The sequence below is a fragment of the Macaca thibetana genome, chromosome 4 (genome assembly GCF_024542745.1).
Source record: "Macaca thibetana thibetana isolate TM-01 chromosome 4, ASM2454274v1, whole genome shotgun sequence".
Taxonomy (NCBI): domain Eukaryota; kingdom Metazoa; phylum Chordata; class Mammalia; order Primates; family Cercopithecidae; genus Macaca; species Macaca thibetana.
Window position 1 is genome coordinate 128,853,641 of NC_065581.1, and position 19,831 is coordinate 128,873,471.

The 19,831-nt window shown below is 38.4% G+C and overlaps 2 protein-coding genes across 13 annotated transcripts in view; both read left to right on the top strand.

Annotated features, from left to right (window-relative positions):
- The window catches only part of MAP7 (microtubule associated protein 7), a 210,319-nt gene that overhangs the window by 140,667 nt on the left and 49,821 nt on the right, over positions 1-19,831 (top strand). The window lies entirely within an intron of this gene.
- Positions 889-16,289, top strand: LOC126952858 (ARL14 effector protein-like). The gene has a single exon (XM_050787970.1). The coding sequence runs from the start codon at positions 1,724-1,726 to the stop codon at positions 2,504-2,506; it is 783 nt and encodes a 260-aa protein (XP_050643927.1). The 5' UTR covers positions 889-1,723; the 3' UTR covers positions 2,507-16,289.

Below are 19,831 nucleotides of genomic sequence, written 5' to 3' on the forward strand. Positions count from 1 at the left end.
GTAAAAATAAGAAACTGACTACTGTTTTAGGGTGGCTGCTATTTACACTCTGTTTTCAAATCCATGCGTGTGTCCTTTTCCCCCTCCATCCCATCAGGTCTCACACTTTGAGATCTCTTTAGTTATAGTGTGGATTCATATCTGCTTGAATAGAAGGAGTTCCATAGGTCAGGAGATCATTCCTTTATGATTTAAATCACATTGTGAATTAGCTTTTCCATACTTAACTCACACCTTTCCATTTGGGTTTCTTTATCTTACAAAACCAAGCATTAGTTTTTTGTGGAAAGCATGAATATGCTACTGGTGAAACAAAAATGACTTATACTATAGAGGTGTAAGACTTATAGCTTTGAGCTTGCAGTTCTCCCTAAAAGTTGCCTACCTTTGTATATTGAGTGACTAGATTTTCTCTTAAGATGTAATGCTATATTTCAATTCATATTGATAACACAGGACATGACTCATTAGTTTATATATTCAAACACTGTATGTGCCATATATTGTATTTAAAAGATGACAAAAAGATGAATAAAGGTTGACACCCAACCCTCTAGAGCTAGGTGTAGTCTAGTGGAAGGCAGATGAACAAATAGCAACTATTAACATCACAGCGCAGTGCATCCACTGTGAATGGGTATGCGCCAGGGGCACTGAGAGCCTGTAGAAGTGCCTACCCCAGCCTGGCTCTGCGAGGTGCCACCCAAGTTCCCAACTAAAGGATGAAAGGAGCCATTCAAAGGGATAGAAAAGCAGGCATTATAGAACAATATCCAAGAACAGGTGGGAAAAAGGCATTTGCTGAGAGACCCAACATGCTTTTCAGATTATTATATGGTTATATGTTATATATATATTATATTATATTATATTTAGATGATTGTATTATTCTATTACAGCTTAACTTTTTTGGTGAGCCAATATGTGATATACATAGTTTCTGTCTTCTCTCTCTCTCTCTTTGAAATGGGATCTTGTTATGTTGCCCTGGCTGGAGTGCAATAGCTGTTCACAGGTGTGATCACAGTGCACTACAGCCTCGACCTCCTTGGCTCCAATGATCCTCAGCCTCTTTAGTAGCTGGCACTGCAGACTCACGTCACCACACCTGGCATTTTTCTCTTTATTCTTACCCCTGCCATGTTAAATATCATAATTTTTAAAAATTCGATCTCATTTATTTTTTCAATTGTCAGAGTCATAATTTTAAGGAAAATATATCCATTCTAATTTTTTTCTTTGCATTAATTTTATTTTCTTTACATTTTAGAGCAGTGCCTTTTTGCCTATTTTTTTTTTCCATTTTAACCATCATAGTTGGAACTAAGTCTTGAGAGGCTGCCTTCAATCTTCATAAATACAGAAATGAGCATATATGCAAATATACATGCATATATTATATACATTTGTAAAAGAGCCATTTAAAAATCTAATTTCAGCTGTGCCTTAGAGTACGTGAGGGTGATTTCTAAAAAATCTTCAGTACCAGTGGTAGCGTGGGGACTGGCTGGGAAGCGGGCGGTCGAGTGTGTCCTGTGTGGACGTGGATCCTGCCCGAAGCTGGGCGGAGGAGAACTAAAGCTAAGGTGTTCTCGTGAAGTTCTGACTTTCCAGGGAATGCTTGTGTTTGATTATTAAATGTCTATTATAGGACTTTGGGTGATCAGCCCATGACCTAGATCTCTAGACAAAATAAAACAGGGAAAATTTGCTAGAATCAAGAATGATGGATCCATGTTCAGTTGAAGTCCAGCTTCGTACTACAAATGAATGCCATAAAACCTACTATACTCGTCACACAGGTTTTAAGACTTTGCAAGAATTGTCATCAAATGATATGCTTTTACTTCAACTTAGAACTGGAATGACACTTTCTGGGAACAATGCAATTTGCTTTCATCATGTAAAAATTTACATTGACAGATTTGAGGATTTACAGAAGTCATGTTATGACCCATTTAACATACACAAAAAATTAGCCAAAAAAAATTTGCACATAATTGACTTAGATGATGCCACTTTTCTGAGTGCAAAATTCAGAAGACAGCTTGTACCTGGTTGGAAGCTTTGTCCAAAATGCACACAGATAATCAATGGAAGTGTGGATGTTGATACTGAAGACCGCCAGAAAAGGAAACCTGAGTCAGATGGAAGAACTGCTAAAGCTTTGAGGTCACTACAATTTACAAATCCAGGGAGGCAAACTGGATTTGCTCCAGAAACTGGTAAAAGAGAAAAAAGAAGGCTTACAAAAAATGCAACCGCTAGTTCAGACAGACAAGTGATAACAGCAAAGAGTAAGGTCTGTGATAGCCAAGGTCTCCTGATTTTTAGTGGGATGGACCTCTGTGACTGCCTCGATGAAGATTGCTTAGGATGTTTCTATGCTTGTCCTGCCTGTGGTTCTACCAAGTGTGGAGCTGAATGCCGCTGTTACCGCAAGTGGCTGTATGAGCAAATTGAAATTGAAGGAGGAGAAATAATTCATAATAAACATGCTGGATAATCTGTGGTACCAAACTATGGGGCCTTTAAAGGTCATTATTTCTAAAATTCTGTTACTCTAAGATACATTTTAAGCTTGATTGTCATATGACAAAGATTTTAAAACCACCTCAGTGTACCCTAATTTTTCATCTTGGGTGCTTTAAGATTCACTATTTGATATAAATTCAGATAGGCTATTTTTCAGCCTATTAAGCCTGTCTGGATCAATATAAACAAGTAGGGTGTAGGCAGTCCTCTATTTGCATGTTTCCCTTGGGCACAAATTTCAGTGACCCAGATTTAGTTTAAACACCAGTTTCCTTAACAGGAAGGAAAGGAAACTGGTAAGGAAACTGTTGTTAAAATCTAGGTTAAAATTTTAGTTAGCACAGTATAACTCTGAGTAATTACATGAAGTACAAACTTCTCTGCTAGTTCTTCAGTCTACAAATCGCTATGTAAATAACAGATATACTTCATGATTAATGACCAGTCATGTTGACTACTTTCAGATTCTTCCAGTGGTTTGTCCCTGTGTATCTGTTATTCAGTTCACTTACAGCAGAGCACGTAGTTATGCTGTCTCTTTGTCATCCACTTGACATTTTATAGAAGTGAACACTCAAAAGAACTGGCCAACAAAGATGAAAGTGCAGCAAAGCAATGAAAAATGATAACACTGGAAGTGAAATTTTAATCAAACATAAATGAATTTGTAGAAGTCACTGACCATGGGAATATTGTTCTTTCTGCTGTGCATTCATAGGAGCTTAATGAAGGCAAACTTATCAACACAAATAAGAAACGTGGTTGCAATAAAGACAAATGTGTCCCAGAGGAAGTGATGGTTAAAAAAAAAAAAACAAAACTTTACATTAAAGGATATTTAATGTGAATATAGAAATATATCACAACACTGAAAGCACAAGCAATAAAAGGGTGGAAGCTGACCCAAACTTAAAAGAAGTATGATTGCCGTGAACATAAAAGATGCTCCCTCAGTATCATAAGTTACTTGCCAGAAAAAAAGGCAAGCCCTATTCAAACTACTTCGTTTTTACAATGAAATAAACCACTTTAGTTCTATTTCTAATGTTTTAAATTACAGTGTACTAAATATTTTTAAACATTTTTGCATTTTTTACCTACATTTATAACTGATCTTAAGAATTTTTAATATTTTAACAGAATCTTAAAGGTCATGGAGCAATCATTTTCCCCATTGATTATTAAGATTTCAGGGCCGTTTTATGGTCCCACAGTACCACGCGAAATGAGGATCGCTTGTAGCTGGGAACAATGCTTGTTCCAGGGAAAACTGATTTTGATAGAACCGACTAGTTGAGTGTTAAACTGTTTTGGAAATAATTTGTATATCTAAGTGCTGAAATATATTTCTCTTCTCCCCACTTATTCAAATAAAAAAAGTTTTAATACTGTAAAAAAAACAACTTCAGTACCAAAAAAATATCAACGGGCACACCTGATCAACTATCTATAAACTGTGCTTTAACAGAAGCTATGACAGCAGTGGAAATTTTTTTTTAAAGAAAAAAAGTTTAAAAGCTGCCACTTAATATTAAGGAAATCTTTGAACTGTGCTTAATTAAAAAAAAAAAAAACAGTTGGTAATGTCAACTCTTACTGACTTTCAAACTTTTAAGTTTTCAAGTTAAAAAAATTGGACACCATTCCACAAATGCTGGCAAAGCACAGTTAAAATGAATAGCCAGTGAGATTGGTTATTTACTGTTGGATGTAGGTTGAAGTTAACACTGAAATCATTAGAGATTGTTTTAATCCACATATTTTAAAAAGCAAAGTAGAGAGAGGGAGAATAAAGGTCTGATTATTTTGTTATTGGTGGTATGGCATGTTTGTACTATTTTGCAAACAGAAAGGACCTATTAATAATTTTCTGTGGGTTAAATCTCTGAGTCATGCCTTGATGCTTTTATAGTAGGATTATGTCATGTGGCCTGCTCTTTCTGCATTATCCTTCAATTTTTCACAAAATCAGGCATAATTCTTCATGTATGAGATTATTCTGTCAGTTTCGTTGGGCACTTGTACTCTGAAAGCTTTATTTTTCTTCATGGAAAAGTCTCTAACCACCCTATTCCATCTGATTCTATCCCCTCAAATTCTGTCTCTTGACTTCTGCATCTTTTTCACTATCTCTTGTCTAAGATTTAATTTTGTGTTTTCCAAGGGTGGGGTGGTGAATCTCATTTGTTCTCACAGGTTCACTCTCCTCTTTAAATATGGATTCCACATTTCCAGCTACTCGTAAGGCAGTAGATGCCTGCCTGTTTCTCGAAACTCTACTTCTGTACAACTAAATTGTTCATTTTCTTTCATTCCAAAACTGACTCATCCTGGTAATTTCTGTGTCCCAATTAATTGCACCAATTTTTTTTTTTTTTTTTTTTTTGGCCCCAAGACATTATTTCAGTCATTTTTGATGCTTCTGCTAGAGACCCTAGGTTCTTTCTGCTAGCAGCTTAGCTATTAGATCTTTTGCAGAATAAAACATTCTCTCTTCCTTGACTGGCCCAATACTGTCCACTGACTAGTCTCCATCCTGGCATATTGGGCCACTTGTAGCCACCCAGTGGTCAGTCTGGACTCAGCCTAGTTCTCTAACTGGAGCTTCAACTATCTACTATTAACTAGCCTAGTAGGTAGGTAGAAGTTGACATACTCTAACCCTGAATCCATCTAGTCAGAAATCTAGCAGACTCTTATTTCAGATAAGAGTCTATGCCATTATATCAGCTGCCTCTGCCGTTATCCTAGTTCGGGCTAATACATTTACTGCCCTGTTGTTCTTTATACTCCTAGCACTGTGTCACAATTAGTGCCAGTCCTTCTCTTTTAAGGGCTTCCTAGGAAATCTCCTTTTGGAAATGTATCATCCTTTCACTATATACTATATCTTGTATAACTATCACATTTTAGTTCACATTCTACTGCTGTTTTATACACTACTGAATTTTTATCTATTTAGATTTTCTATCTCTGGTTGTATGTATTTTAAGCTTCCAAAGAATATGACTGTGGTCTCTAATTCTTTGTATCCCAACACATGGCACAGTGCTAAGTGTAAAACAAACACATAATAAATATTTGCCGATTTTCCTTACTCTATAATCTTCAGTGAAATAATCGCAATAATGATAAACAGTATTTATTGAGCACTAACTATGGGCCAGGCAGTGTTCTAAACACTCCACTCTGTATAATCCCATTTAGTAACAAATTAGCACAGTGGTTGTGCTTTTTATTGTGTGAGTCTGCCATAATTGGCAATGTAAGTTATTTAATAGAATGTCACTTGCTGTATTTTTAGAATACATTTTGATGAGTTAGCCAAAGGAAGTAATGGAGAGGATCTCAGAAAAATGGAATAGTTAATAGGACCCTTTTGTTTTTCTGCCCTATTACCCTTTTTTGTTGTTGTTGTTGTTTGTTTGTTTCTTGATACAGTCTTGCTCCGTCACCTAGCCAGGAGTGCAGTGGCGTGATCTCGGCTCACTGCAACTTCCATCTTCCAGGTTCAAGCAATTCTCATGCCTCAGCCTCCCAAGTAGCTGGGATTACAGTCATGTGCTACCACGCCCAGCTAATTTTTGTATTTTTAGTAGAGATGGGATTTTGCCACATTGGTCAGGCTGGTCTGATTTTCCTGGCCTCAAGGGATTTGCCCGCCTTGACCTCCCACAGTCCTGGGATTACAGACGTGAGCCACCACACCCAGCCCCTGTTAGCTTTTTAAGCATGATTTTAGTATGTACAGGATCACCACAGTCCATGTTAAAATTCCTCCACTAGTGGTGATGCTGTTAAGTAGAGAGAGATCCTTGTGCTTTATTTATGGGTGATGGAGTTTTCAGAAGTTTCAGGAGCTGGACAGGTATCCAGTTGTCATGGAGAAAGAGTTATTCTCCTTCCTTATAGAGGTATTCATAAGATGCATAGGTGCTATGTTGACTCCCATTCAACAGAGGTTAAAATGTAAGTGTTGGAGCAGATTCTGAGATCTGCTTTGAGAAAACTTTATGGCATTGATCAGTTACTATCATTTGAGTCCATTAAGAGTAATTCTGTCTTTATGAACTTAGAACGATCCTGGTTACCGATTTCTCTTCAGAAACCATTACTAGAACCAGAGTATATAGAATTTATGCAACAATATAAATTTTTTATTCAGAGAGCTTAAAATAAAACTAATCCCCCCTCCCTTTGTGTGATTTTATGTGTTAATTCAGTAATATTTAATGCGTAGATAGTATTGAACTGGGGATTCTGGAGTATTGAAGTGAAAAGAATAAATTTTCTAACCTCCTGGAATTTATATTCCAAGCAAGGAGTAAGATAATAGAAAATCAAACAAGATTACCTAGCATCTTAGCTGAAATTTCCCACACATCCCATAACCAATCCATCAGCAAATACTCTTTGCTGTACCCTCAGAACATACCCAGAACGTAACTACTTCTCACAACCACCACTGCTGCCACCTTGGCCCAAGACAGCTAGATCTTTCACGTGGATTCTGCGATAGGCTTCCAACCGGTGTCCTCATTTCCTCCTCCTCCCACAGAGTCTGTTAACACAGCAGCCAGAGTGACCCAGTTGCAATATGGCCTGCCAGGCCTGACTCTGCTCCAGACCTTCCAACTCTTTCCATCTCACGTATAGTAGAAGTCAGAACCCTTACCATGGCTCAGCCCTGCTACCTGCTAACGTCCTCTCCTTTGCCCTCTCTCCTCCAGCCATGCTGGCTTCTTGCTGTCTTAAACACAACAGCCAAATGCACTCCACCTGGAGTGTTTTTCCTGAGAAATCCACATAGTTCATTCCCTCTCCTCCTACAAATTTCATTAAATGCCACCTTCTCAGTGAAGTCTTCTCCTACCATGTTACTCAAATTTTCAGCTCCCTCCAACCAAACCTTCTTTATTTTTCTCCCTAGTTCTGTCAACATCTAAACATGTGGATATTTTACTTATTTGTTGATTATCTGTCAGCACCCCCGGAACATAAGCTCTGGAAGGGAAAGGATTTGTGTCTTTTTTTTTTCATTTCTGTAGCTTAGTATCTAGAACAGCTTGGCACATAGTCAGTGTCCAACAATTGTTTGTTTAATGTTAAGTGGAGATTAATGCAGGAGGTATTGCAAATCAGTTAAAACATTACTAAATTATCATGTAATACCTGCCCTTACGATAGTTCAGTCAAACAGATGTTAAATTCTTATTAGTAATCATTTTCTCAGGTGAACAAGAATACAGAGATAATCTTAGCATAGTCCTTAAATTTTCCTATGGATCTATCCTATTATCTGCGGATAATCTATTATGATTTGCCTTAAATTTTCATCTTCATATATTATAAAACTAATAGTTCTACAATATGTCGACAAGAAAGTTCAAGAGAATATTTAAGAACTGTGTAGCAGACAAACTACTCTACGCTTGGGGGGACACAGAGCTTCCCTTTTTCAAGATAATAACAAGTAAGTTTGGAGCATTGATTGTGCTTAAGTTTTGTTTAAGTGTCTTGGAACATGTTAGGCACTCAGTAAACATGTAATTATTTAGTCTTTTTCTGAAACCAAAATTTTTAGATGAATAGAGTCAAATTCCTAATTGGTACTTTCAGAGATTCTACAAAATCATGACAGAGAATGTATGTTGGACTGACATAGCTCTTGAAGAAAAATGTCAGCTTACAAATCTACAATTTCATTTATATTGGGTTTTGTAGCTAAGTTCAAAGCTAAGATATATCATAATGCAATATTTTAGAAAGAATAAGACAATATAAAAAGAGTTTTAACCTTTGAACAAACTTTGGTTAAATTACGTGTGAGGGGCTTTTTTTTTTTTTTTCTAGATAAATTCATCGGGCTTCTTTTGCCTCCTAATCATAGCTTTCTTGCTGTGCTTCTTTTTTTCCCTCTCTCGTCTCAGTGTGTTGTCAACTCAGTGAGTGACGGCAGTACTAATAAGAGTGTGGTCAAGAGATAAATGGTTATTTCAACCTGGTTTAGAATGTTCATCCCAAAAATGCTGATAACAAGTTAGTAATAATTAGTAAATAATAATGCTGTACTCTTGGTTAGAGTTGGGAGTGAAACTCCCCCTGATTTCATTCTTCACATTACTTGATTCAGATGGTTTTTGGTTTTAACAAGGGACTTTCCTCCTTAGAGACTGTCCAGGAAAAAAAGGGGTCAGAGGAGGCTTTAGGGAAGTAATCTTTCTAATCCAAATATCTAATGGATAAACTTCGGCATATCTGTCACCAGTCTCAGCATCTGCATCGCCTAAAATTGTCACTTAGTGAATGTAGTGTACAAAAACTCGTGAGGCTGTCAGGCAGGTTATTACCAGCTGAGGAACCTAAATGCATCTTAGTGAGAGGAATATGGATGTTAGCACATACCAGAGTAGCTGTATCATGAGTCAGGCTCAGGACTGGAAAGAATAAATGCTGGTTAATGCATGGATTAGGTAAGCAGAAACTGAAGCCTGAACATAAAATGAGTCATTATGACAAAACAGCCATTATTTTTTTCTCCCCAAATTACTTTGCCTTTAAGAGTGAAGATAAAAAGATCTTAAAACCTGAAAAGTAAGGGGTCTTGTAAACAGATGACGGTAGAGGCTAAGAGTGGCATCAGAAGATCAGGACCTTCACATTTGGATGCCCAGCTCTTTCTTGCTAGTATAGAGAAGGACCTGTGGTCTTTGGAAAGTGTTCCAATTCATGCCTTTTAGCATAATGGCTCATTGTTTGCTTCTGGAGTCAGACAATCCAGAGTTTGAATGCCAACTCCATCACTTATTTGTTGTGAGACATCGGGCAGGTTACTTCGCTCCTCTGTATCTCTCAGACTTCTCATAATAAAATAAGTTGAATAGCAGTGTCAGCCTCATAGAGTGGCTGCAAAGACAATACCTATAAATCACTTGCGTCAGCATGAAGCAAGAGCTGACGACATCTCACCATGATGATGATGGTGATAAAGATGAGGATGGCAGGTCATATGATTCCACAAATACTGACTTAGATTCCTGGACTTAGAGAAGCCTAAGGCGTAGCAGAGAGAGGTGGGGTACGTCTGTGCCTCCTCGTCCATTAGGGTGGGGCTAAGTAGGACAGCCCCAGGTGAAAAGAATGGCAACATTCTTTGAGGAGTGAAAGTACTTAGGGTTAAGACAGTAACAGAAAGATTCCAAGGACAACCATTGCCCTATTTAGCAAAAGTCCATTATTTTAGTGAAGGCTAACATTCCTTTAAGTCTAACCCTGAGATAGTAAGTCCTTTCTTACCTCAAAAGTCATTCAGCCTACATATAAGAAAAGCTCTTAATCTCCACCTGTGTAACTACTATTCTAGCACCTCAATCCCGTTAGCCCACCACTGTGTACAGGGACAGGGCAGAATGGGAAGGACCCTCCGTGCAGGAGCACGGTGTTGTGGGGATCCTCCAAGGTCACACTTCTTATCAGGCAGCTCTCCACTGAATGCTTTTAATGACAAGTTGAGAAGGCTTTGAGTTATCACCAAAGCCCATTGTGAATCACTGTGTTTGGAGATCACTCTGTCCTTTAACTCTTTAATTCATTTATTCAAGCATACTTTAACCATCTGCTAAACTAGACATTGTGGGTATAGGGAAGAATTCACGAACACATAAAAGCAGAGTAGCTATCATCTGGAGTGTAAGTGCTATGAGGGAGTCTGAATCCACCTAGCAGCTGGGGCTCCTGTGCTGTGGTCATCAGGAAAGGCTCCTCAGAGGAAGGAGCTTCTGAGCTAGGACTTGAAAGACAAAAGTTTGCCAGGTGGAAGGAGGTGTGTGTGAAGGTGCATGATCCTATGGTCAATCCAAGGGGTTGGACAGGGAACAGTAGGAGAACTAACACGTTTTCAAGCACGACAATGACTTCAGGTCTGTTTCTTGAGGAAGGTATCCGTGAGACTAATGGATTTGAAGTGGTTGAAGACTAAAAATGAGAAGTGAGAAGGGAATGAGAGTTTAAAGTAGTAGTAAAAAGATTGGAGAGGCTACAACAGATTCAAGCGATCATTCTATGTTTTTCTGTTTTTTTCACGTTAGAGACAGGGTTTCATTCTGTCATCCAGGATGGAGTGCAGTGGTGCAATCATAGCTCACTGCAGCCTCAAACTCTTGGGCTGAAGGGACCTTTCTGCCTCAACCTCCCATGTACCTGGGACTACAGGCATGTGCCAACAAGTCCAGATAATTTTTTTTCTTTTTTGTGGAGATGGGGGTCTTGCTATGTTGCCATGCTAGTCTCAAACTCCTGAGCTCAAGCAGCCCTCCCACCTTAGCCTCCCAAAGTACTAGGATTACAGGGGTGAGCTACCGTACCGAGCTGAGAGATCATTCTGATGTAACAATTGATGGGGCCAATTATATGGATGTGTTGAGTTAGGGTGCACCATCCATGAGGGAGACATTGTGGAAGACTTGAAGTGACTAACTTTGTAGACCATTTGGTCTCAGGAATCTACTGTCAGAATACAGAAGACAGAGCAAGTTCCAGTTTGGAGCAGGGAAGAATGTGCAGATAGTAAATAAGATTATATGATGGATCTGACCGAGAAATTCAGGTGGAAATTTGAAGCATGCAGAAGTGAATATAGAGGCAATATTGTAGAGTAACTGAGTACAAGTTTTAGAGTCAGAGCTGAATGAAAATCCCAGCTGTTTCTTTTAGACCATGTGATGATCTTGGAAGCATCGTTTCACTTCTTTGGGTCTTTTTCCTCATTTGATCTTCAGTTCTATTTTTTCTGGAAGTAATATTCCCACAGTTCCCATTTGTGTTTTGATTTGCTGGATAGCCATTTGATCATTATTTTTGCGTGTTATTTGACATTTTATTTTAGTTTTGTTTCTTTTAAACAATATAGCTGGGTGTGTTTGTTTTTAACACATTCTGAAAGTCTTAATAGGCTTGATTTTAGTCCATCTAGCTTTTTTTTTTTAAACTTTGTTTCCCCTCTTTTTTTTTTTTTTTTTTTTTTGAGACAGTCTCGCTCTGTTGCCCAGGCTGCCCAGGCTGGAGTGCAGTAGCATGATCTTGGCTCACTGCAACCTCCACCTCCCAGGTTCAAGCAATTCTCCAGCCTCAGCCTCCCTAGTAGTTGGGACTACAGGCGCCCACCACCACACCTGGCTAATTTTTTGTATTTTTAGTAGAGACGGGGTTTTACCGTATTAGCCAGGATGGTTTTGATCTCCTGACCTCATGATCCACCCACCTCGGCCTCCCAAAGTGCTGGGATTACAGGCGTGAGCTACCACACCCGGTCTTTTTCCCCCTTTTTTAAAAAAAGAAAAACCTTTTGGCTAGGCGTGGAGGCTCACACCTGTAATCACAGCACTTTGGGAGGCTGAGGCAGGCGGATCACAAGGTCAGGAGATCGAGACCATCCTGGCTAACACAGTCAGACCCTGTCTCTACTAAAAGTACAAAAAATTAGCTGGGCATAGTGGCAGGCGCCTGTGGTCCCAGCTACTCGGGAGGCTGAGGCAGGAGAATGGCGTGAACCCGGGAGGCGGAGCTTGCAGTGAGCTGAGATGGAGCCACTGCACTCCAGCCTGGGTGACAGAGTGAGACTCGTCTCAAAAAAAAAAAAAAAAAAAAAAAAAAAAAACCTTTTTATAGGAGGGGCAGGGCTGGTAGTATAGAGGTAGGGGTTGATTTGATGTAAGTACCATTCATTCCATGATTATCTTTAACAATTTGAAAGGTGTGGTAAACTTTTCCACTCTATTAATGATTACATTTTCATTCTTGTTTCTTGACTATTAAATAAAACTAATTAGTATTTCCTACAAAAATGCTCTAAGACCTATAAAATGTTTGTACTTTCCATCTTTAGATGTTGTTTTTTTATTTTACAACTTCCTTCTAAAATTGATAAGCGTAGGTTAAGCCATTAGATTCCTTTTTAAAAAGAATTATTATTCAGCACATATATTCAGTCAGCATATAATATGAAAATGACTTTTATTTGAATATAAGTAATCACAACAGTTATTGAGATAAAGCATAAAGGTTAAAATTTTAACACTCAAAATCAAAACAAAACGAAACTGGACCAGGCACAGTGGCTCATGCCTATAATCCCAGCACTTTGGGAGGCTAAGGCAGGAGGATCACTTGAGCCCAGGAGTTTGAGACCAGCCTGACAACACAGCAAGACTCTGTCTCTACAAGGAATAAAAGAAAACGAGCCAGACATGGTAGCGCATGCCTGTAGTCCCAGCTACTCAGGAGCTGAGGCTGCAGGATCACTTGAGACTGGGAGGTCAAGGCTGCAGTGAGCCATTACTATGCCATTGTACTTCAGCCTGAGTTACAGAGCAAGACCCTGTCTCACAAAAAAAGAAAAAGAAAAGGAATCTAATTGTAATCCCACACATGTCCTCAAAGGTAAAAACAAAAAAATCAAGTCATGGGAATTAATTGGAAGAGATCTTGGAGATCATTTTGTATACTCTTTCTAATGTAGAAGTAGGAGAATTTGGCTAATTTTCCCAAGATCACACAGAATTAGTAGCAAACTCAAGACCCAAACTCAGATGTTCTCATCACTTTTCATTTTCTGACTCTTCATTATATTACTGGCTATTCTGGTAGCCAGTGTTACCCATAATCCTTCCATATCTTAGTATGAAACTGAGACAGCAGGTCTGTATGTTTCGGAGGTTAAGTGATAATATTGCTCTAGTCTCTGAATGTCACCTTTTCTTTTCTCTCATACAGCAGTGAAATAGGTGCTCCCCTGATACAGAAGTAAGCCTCTTCAGAGGTATCAGGCTGGACTCTAGATTGTTGAATGTGATGACAGGGGCATGTGGAGTGTTACGCACAACCCATGAGTGCACTGAGTTCAGTTCTACCTGAGTTTCTTCCTGTTAGTTGCATGCTCTATGTATTAGTCCGTTTTCCCACTGCTGGTAAAGACATACCTGATACTGGGAAGAAAAAGAGGTTTAATTGGACTTAAAGTTCCACATGGCTGGGGAGGCCTCAGAATCATGGCAGGAGTTGAAAGGCACTTCTTACATGGTGGCAGCAAGAGAAAATGAGGAAGATGCAAAAGTGGAAACTCCTGATAAAACCTTCAGATTTCGTGAGACTTATTCACTACCACAAAAACAATATGGGGGAAACTACTCCCACAATTCAAATTATGTCCCACAGGGTCCCTCCCACAACACGTGGGAATTATGGGAGTACAATTCAAGATGAGATTTGGGTGGGAACACAGAGCCAAACCATATCACTCTGTGTGGCAGTAGGACAGGAATTATTGATTATCGTAAAGGCTATCATTATCTGCATTTATTGAATCCCTGCGATGTACATGGCACTATGCTAAGTGCTTTTATGTTACTGTGAGCCACAAAACAGCCCTGTCAGGAAGTTGGTGCCATAGTAACTTGAGGGAACAAGGCCACCAAAGTCATTATTTGTTCAGTGGCACATAGCTTGTAAGTGGCAAGACTGGGGTGTGTCCAAGTTCCTATGAAGCCAGAAACTGTCCTCTATCCACCACACTGCCCTGTTTTTCATTTTTAATTCCTTTTCGTACAGAATCACTATGTATTTCTACATGGAGTCTAGTCTACATGGACTCTAGATTGATTTCTCCTTTGTATGGTACTGATATATTGTTACAGTGTCATTAAAATATCTTGGTGTCAGCAGCTCAGGGATGGGACTGACTCATTAGTGTCCAGTATTTCAGGGGCTACAGTGGGTTTTCATTTCATTTTATAATGTGATCCCATAGGCCAGGGATAAATTGTGACTTCGGAAGAGTAAAGGTTAATAGTAATCACAGTTCAGTTTTTGGACATACTGTTCTTTTACAGAGCTGCCTCTTTATGAAATTAAGTGATTGTTAATGATTTTAATACTGAATGAGTTATATTCATCTACTAGGGATGCCACAACAAAATAACATAGACTAGGTAGCTTAAACAACAGAAATTCATTTTCTCACAGCTCTGGAGGCTGGGCACTCCAAGATCAAGTTCAGCTTCTGGTGAGGGCTCTCTTCCTGGCTTACAATGGACCACGTTATCCTCAAATGGTATTTCCTCTGAATCTGTTAGGTTAGGGTGCCATCTTTATGACCTCATTTAACCCTGATTACCTCCTAAAGGTCCTGTTTTCAAATGCATTCACCTTGGGGGTTAGGGCTTCAGCATATGAACTTGCCGGGGGAGGTGGTGGGGGGAATAATTCAGTCAATAACAGTTGCTGAGGATGTTCTCATGTATTCAAAATTTTCGTTTCTTGATGAGAAAATACATAACCTCAACATTATCCATAGGGAATATTTTAACCCATTCTAGAAGTCTTAACCCCAATAGACTTGATTTTACACCTTCTAGCTTATTTTTTAAACTTTGTTTTTTCCCCTTTAAAAAAAGAACTCTTTATGGAAGGACCAGGTATTAAAGTATTACATCTCTTAGAATAAATTAACTTTTTATTTTTATTAAAATATCGAAATACTTTGTTATCCTTCCATTTGAAATGTTGCATGACCTATATTTAGCAATAACCCTGCGCTCACCAGTATGCTCTGCAATAGGCAAGTGTTGTTTAATTTGCCTGTTTGCTGTGTGACTGTTTAAAGAAGGCACTGCATTAGGATCTGCACTTCCTGGTAGAAAATAGTACTGGAATTCAATAAAAGTTGGATAGACAAAGAAATATTCTTCCTTTAAAAGATTATTTGGGGTAAAACTAATTATTGTTGCAATAATGTCTAGCCCTGTTGTGATTTATAGCACAACTTTAAGAACTACCTTTAATTTTCTAAGAAATTACGATGATGATGATGACAAAAGCAACAATAATAGCTAATATTTACTGAACGTTTACTACATGCAGGAAAGTATTCTAACCATATTAAGTGTAATTATTTTGTTAATCCTTATAGTGAATTTATGAGAAAGATCCTCTTTTTACCCACATCTTCACCTGGCAAAACTGAGGAATAGGGAGGTTAAGCAATTTACCAAAGACCGAAACAGTTACGGGTGAATGAATCAGGAAGTAGTTCCTACTGAATTATAAAATAATTATTAAGACCCTTGGATATGTTCAAGTTCTGAAAGGCACCATGGAGAACACACACAAAAAGATTCTAGCCAAAGCAATTAGGCAAGAGAAAGAAATAAAGACCATCCAAATTGGAAAGGAGGAAGTAAAATTGTTCCTGTTTGCAGACAACATGGTCCTATACATAAAAACCCCTAAAAGCTTCACCAAAAATCTCTAAGTATGGATAAATTAATTCAGTAAAATTGCAAGGTACAAAATTAACATAAAAAATCAGTAGTGTTTCTATAACCCAGTGACAAATCACTAGAAAAAGAAATCAAGAAAGCAGTCCCATTTACAGTAGCTACAAAAAAAAAAAAAAAAATACTTAGGAGTAAATGTAACCAAGGAGGTAAAAGTTTGCTACAAGGAAAACTGAAAACACTGATGAAAAAAATTGAAAAGATCACAAAAAAGTGCAAGACATCTCATGTTCATCAACTGGAACAATTAATATTGTGAAAATGACCATACTCAAAGTGATCTACAGATTCAATGCAATTCCTACCAAAATACCAATGACATTCTTCACAAAAACAGGAAAAAAAAAATCTTTATATGGAACCACAGAAGACCCCAAATAGTCAAAGCAATCCTGAGCAAAAAGAACAAAGCTGGAGGCATCAAACGACCTGACTTCAAGATATTAAGCTTTGATTACACAACTATAGTAACCAAAACAGCATAGTAGTGCCATAAAAACAGACACACAGACCAATGGAACAGAATAGAGAACTCGGAAATAAATGCATGTCTTTACAGCCAACTGATTTTCAACAGAGGTACCAAGAACATTCAGTAGGGAAAGGATAGTCTCTTCAATAAATGCTGCTGGGAAAACTGGATAATCCATATGCAGAAAAATGATACTAGATCCCTATCTCTCACCATATACAAAAATCAACTCAAAATGGATTAAAGACTACAATGTAACCTGAAACTATGAAACTACTAGAAGAAAGCATTGGGGAAATGCTTCAGGACATTGGTTTGAACAAAGAGTTTTGGGGTAAGACCTCAAAAGCAAAGACAACAAAAGCAAAAATAGACAAATGGGATGACATGAAGCCAAAAACCTTCTGCACAGCAAAGGAAACACAGAAGAAACAGTGTATAGAGTGGGAGAAAATATATGCAAACTATTCGACAAAGCATTAACAACCAGAATATGTAAGGAACTCAATAGGAAAGAAAGAAGAGAGAGAGAGAGAGAGAGAGAGATAGAGAGAAAGAGAGAGGGAGGGAGGGAGGGAGGGAGGGGAGGAAGAAAGGAAGGAATCCAAATTAAAAATGGGCAAATGATCTGAATAGCATTTCTCAAAAGAAGACATAGAAGTAACCAACAGTCATCTGCAAAAATGATCAACATTACTAATTATCAGGGAAATGCAAATCAAAATCACAATGAGACATAGCACCCCAGTTAGAATGGCTATTATCAAAAAGACAAAAAACAACAGATACTGATGAAGGTGCAGAGAAAGGGGAACACCAGTACACTGCTGTAGGAATGTAAATTAGGGTAGCTGCTATGGAAGACAGTATGGAAGTTGCTCAGAAAATTAAAAATAGAACTACAGTATGACCCAGCAATCCCACTACTGGGTATATAGCCTAAAGAAAGGAAATCAGACTATCTGACAGACTATTTACCATAGCCAAGATATAGAAGTAACCTAAGTGTCCATCAGTGGATGAATGGATAAAGAAAATGTGATTCAGTGGATGAATGGATAAAGAAAATGTGATATACACACACACACACACACACACACACACACACAATGGAATATTATTCAACCGTAAAAAAGAATGAAACACTGTCATCTACAACAACATGGATAAAACTGCAGGTCACTGTGTTAGAAGTAAGACAGGCACAGAAAGACAGATATTCTATGTTCTCATATGTGGGAACTAAAGAAAGGTGATCTCATGGAGATAGTGAGTCGAGTGGTGCTTGGCAGGGCCTGGGAACAGAAGGGTGGGGGGTTAAAGACAGGTTCATTAATGGGTACAATATACAGCTAGATCGAAGGAATAAATTCTAGTATTCAATAGCACAATAGGATGACTGTTAACAATAATTTATTATATATATGACATATGTATAAGAGAAGATTTGAAATGTTCCCAACACAAAGAAGTAATAAATGTCTGAGGTGATGGGTATCCTAGATACCCTGATTTGATTACTGCATACTGTATGCATGTATCAAAATATCAAATGTACCCTGTAAATAGTACAGTTATTGTACATCAATAAAAAACGTAAAAAGTCAAATTAAACCTATCACTAGGTAACTGGTTATAAAAAATAATGTGCATAGACAATGAAATACCATACAGCTACTAAAAAGCTTTAAAAAGAGGCTCCATAAAAATCAGTCACCTGCAGGTGGAAAGGTTTTCTTTAAAAAAATTTCCTTTCTGCACAGGCGCGGTGGCTCATGCCCTGTAATCCCAGCACTTTGGGAGGCCGAGGTGGGTGGATCACGAGGTCAGGAGATCAAGACCATCCTGGCTAACACGGTGAAACCCCATCTCTATTAAAAATGCCAAAAATTAGCCGGGTATGGTGGCACGCACCTGTAGTCCCAGCCGGTCAGGAGGCTGAGGCAGGAGAATCGCTTGAACGTGGGAGGCAAAGGTTGCAGTGAGCCAAGATCGTGCTACTGCACTCCAGCCTGGGAAACAGAGCAAGACTCTGTCTCAAAAAAACAAAAACACACAAACAAACACAAAAATTACCTTTGCTACAGAGAAATCGGAACATAAGAAATGGCAGGCCAGGTGTTGTGGCTCAGGCCTGTAATCCCAGCACTCAGAAGCCTGAGACAGGGGCATCTCTTGAAGCCAGGAGTTAGAGACCAGCCTGGTCAATGTAGTGAGACCCCAGCTCTACAAAAAAGAAAAAAAAAATTTGCTGAATGTGGTAGCATGCACCTGTAGTATCTGTTAGGAGGCTGAGGCAGGAGGATTGCTTGAGCTCAGGAGTTTGAGGTTGCAGTGAGCTGTGATGACACCACTGCACTCCAGCCTAGGTGACAAAGTGGGACCCTGGCTCTAAAATAAATAGATATATACATAGATAGAAAAAGAGAAATAGTAAAGTTTGTGGTAGATGTCGCAAGATCAGCAGTGAGCTCTAGAAGAGATGACACTTCTGCGGAAGACCTTAGAGTACAGCGTTTCTCCAAATGCCATCCATGGGTCACTTGTCTCAACTACCTGTGAGATTTATCCAAAATCAAATGACTGGGCCTCATCCTAGAATTAGCACCTCTAAATATGAGAAGTGGAGCTCTGGGATCTGCATTTGAACTAGACATTTGCCCCTTCCCCCCACACAGTTCCAACAGTAATTCTGACATATATTACAATTATGAGTATGCCTTCTTAAAAAATGGATCTGCTTGGATAAAAAATGATGACAGCTTTCCCAACAGGGCAATAACAGAGGCAAAGATCTGGGAGAAGCATGGTTTGATGGGAGGTGCTAATATTAAGGAGATGGGATCTAATTAGAATGCAGAGACTATTTCGGAGAGCAGTGGGGAGGAAGGCCAAATAAGGATATTAAAGCCAAATAGGACTGTAGCAATCAGAGGAGTTTAAATTTAGTGAAGAAATAGAGCCACGTATTATTAATAAGCCAGAAATCCTGATGAAAACATTAAAGAAAAATTGATTTGTGACTTAACTCTTATTTTACACATTTATCTTACCAGCTTTTAAATATATTAATATTTTATAAACAGCTTTATTTCTTATTTTCTCTTGTTGGCTTCTGGATCTCTTATAGGACAGGAATATATTATGTTCACAAATGTTCTCAAAGAATTTGAAATTTTCCTGAAAATGGGGTAGAAAACTCAAAGACTATATAGTTTGAAGACTAAAAGTTAAAAAATAGATTTATACTGCATATCTCAAGGTACACATCTGATTCTTCTGCCTATGACCATCATATACTGTCAGTGGGTATATAAATTGGTATGACCTCCACAGAGGACAGTATGACAATATCTATCAAAATTTTAAATGTATGTTCCCTTTGATTCAGCTCTTCTACGTGCACATGCTCACACATCTACACAGAGATTTACAACAGCCCATTGTTATTGCTCAGGGTCTGAATTCTTAAAATACTGGAAATAACTTAGAT

Coding starts and splice junctions, on each gene's coding strand:
- LOC126952858 (XM_050787970.1), top strand. CDS start 1,724: ATGATGGATCCATGTTCAGTTGAAGTCCAGCTTCGTACTACAAATGAA.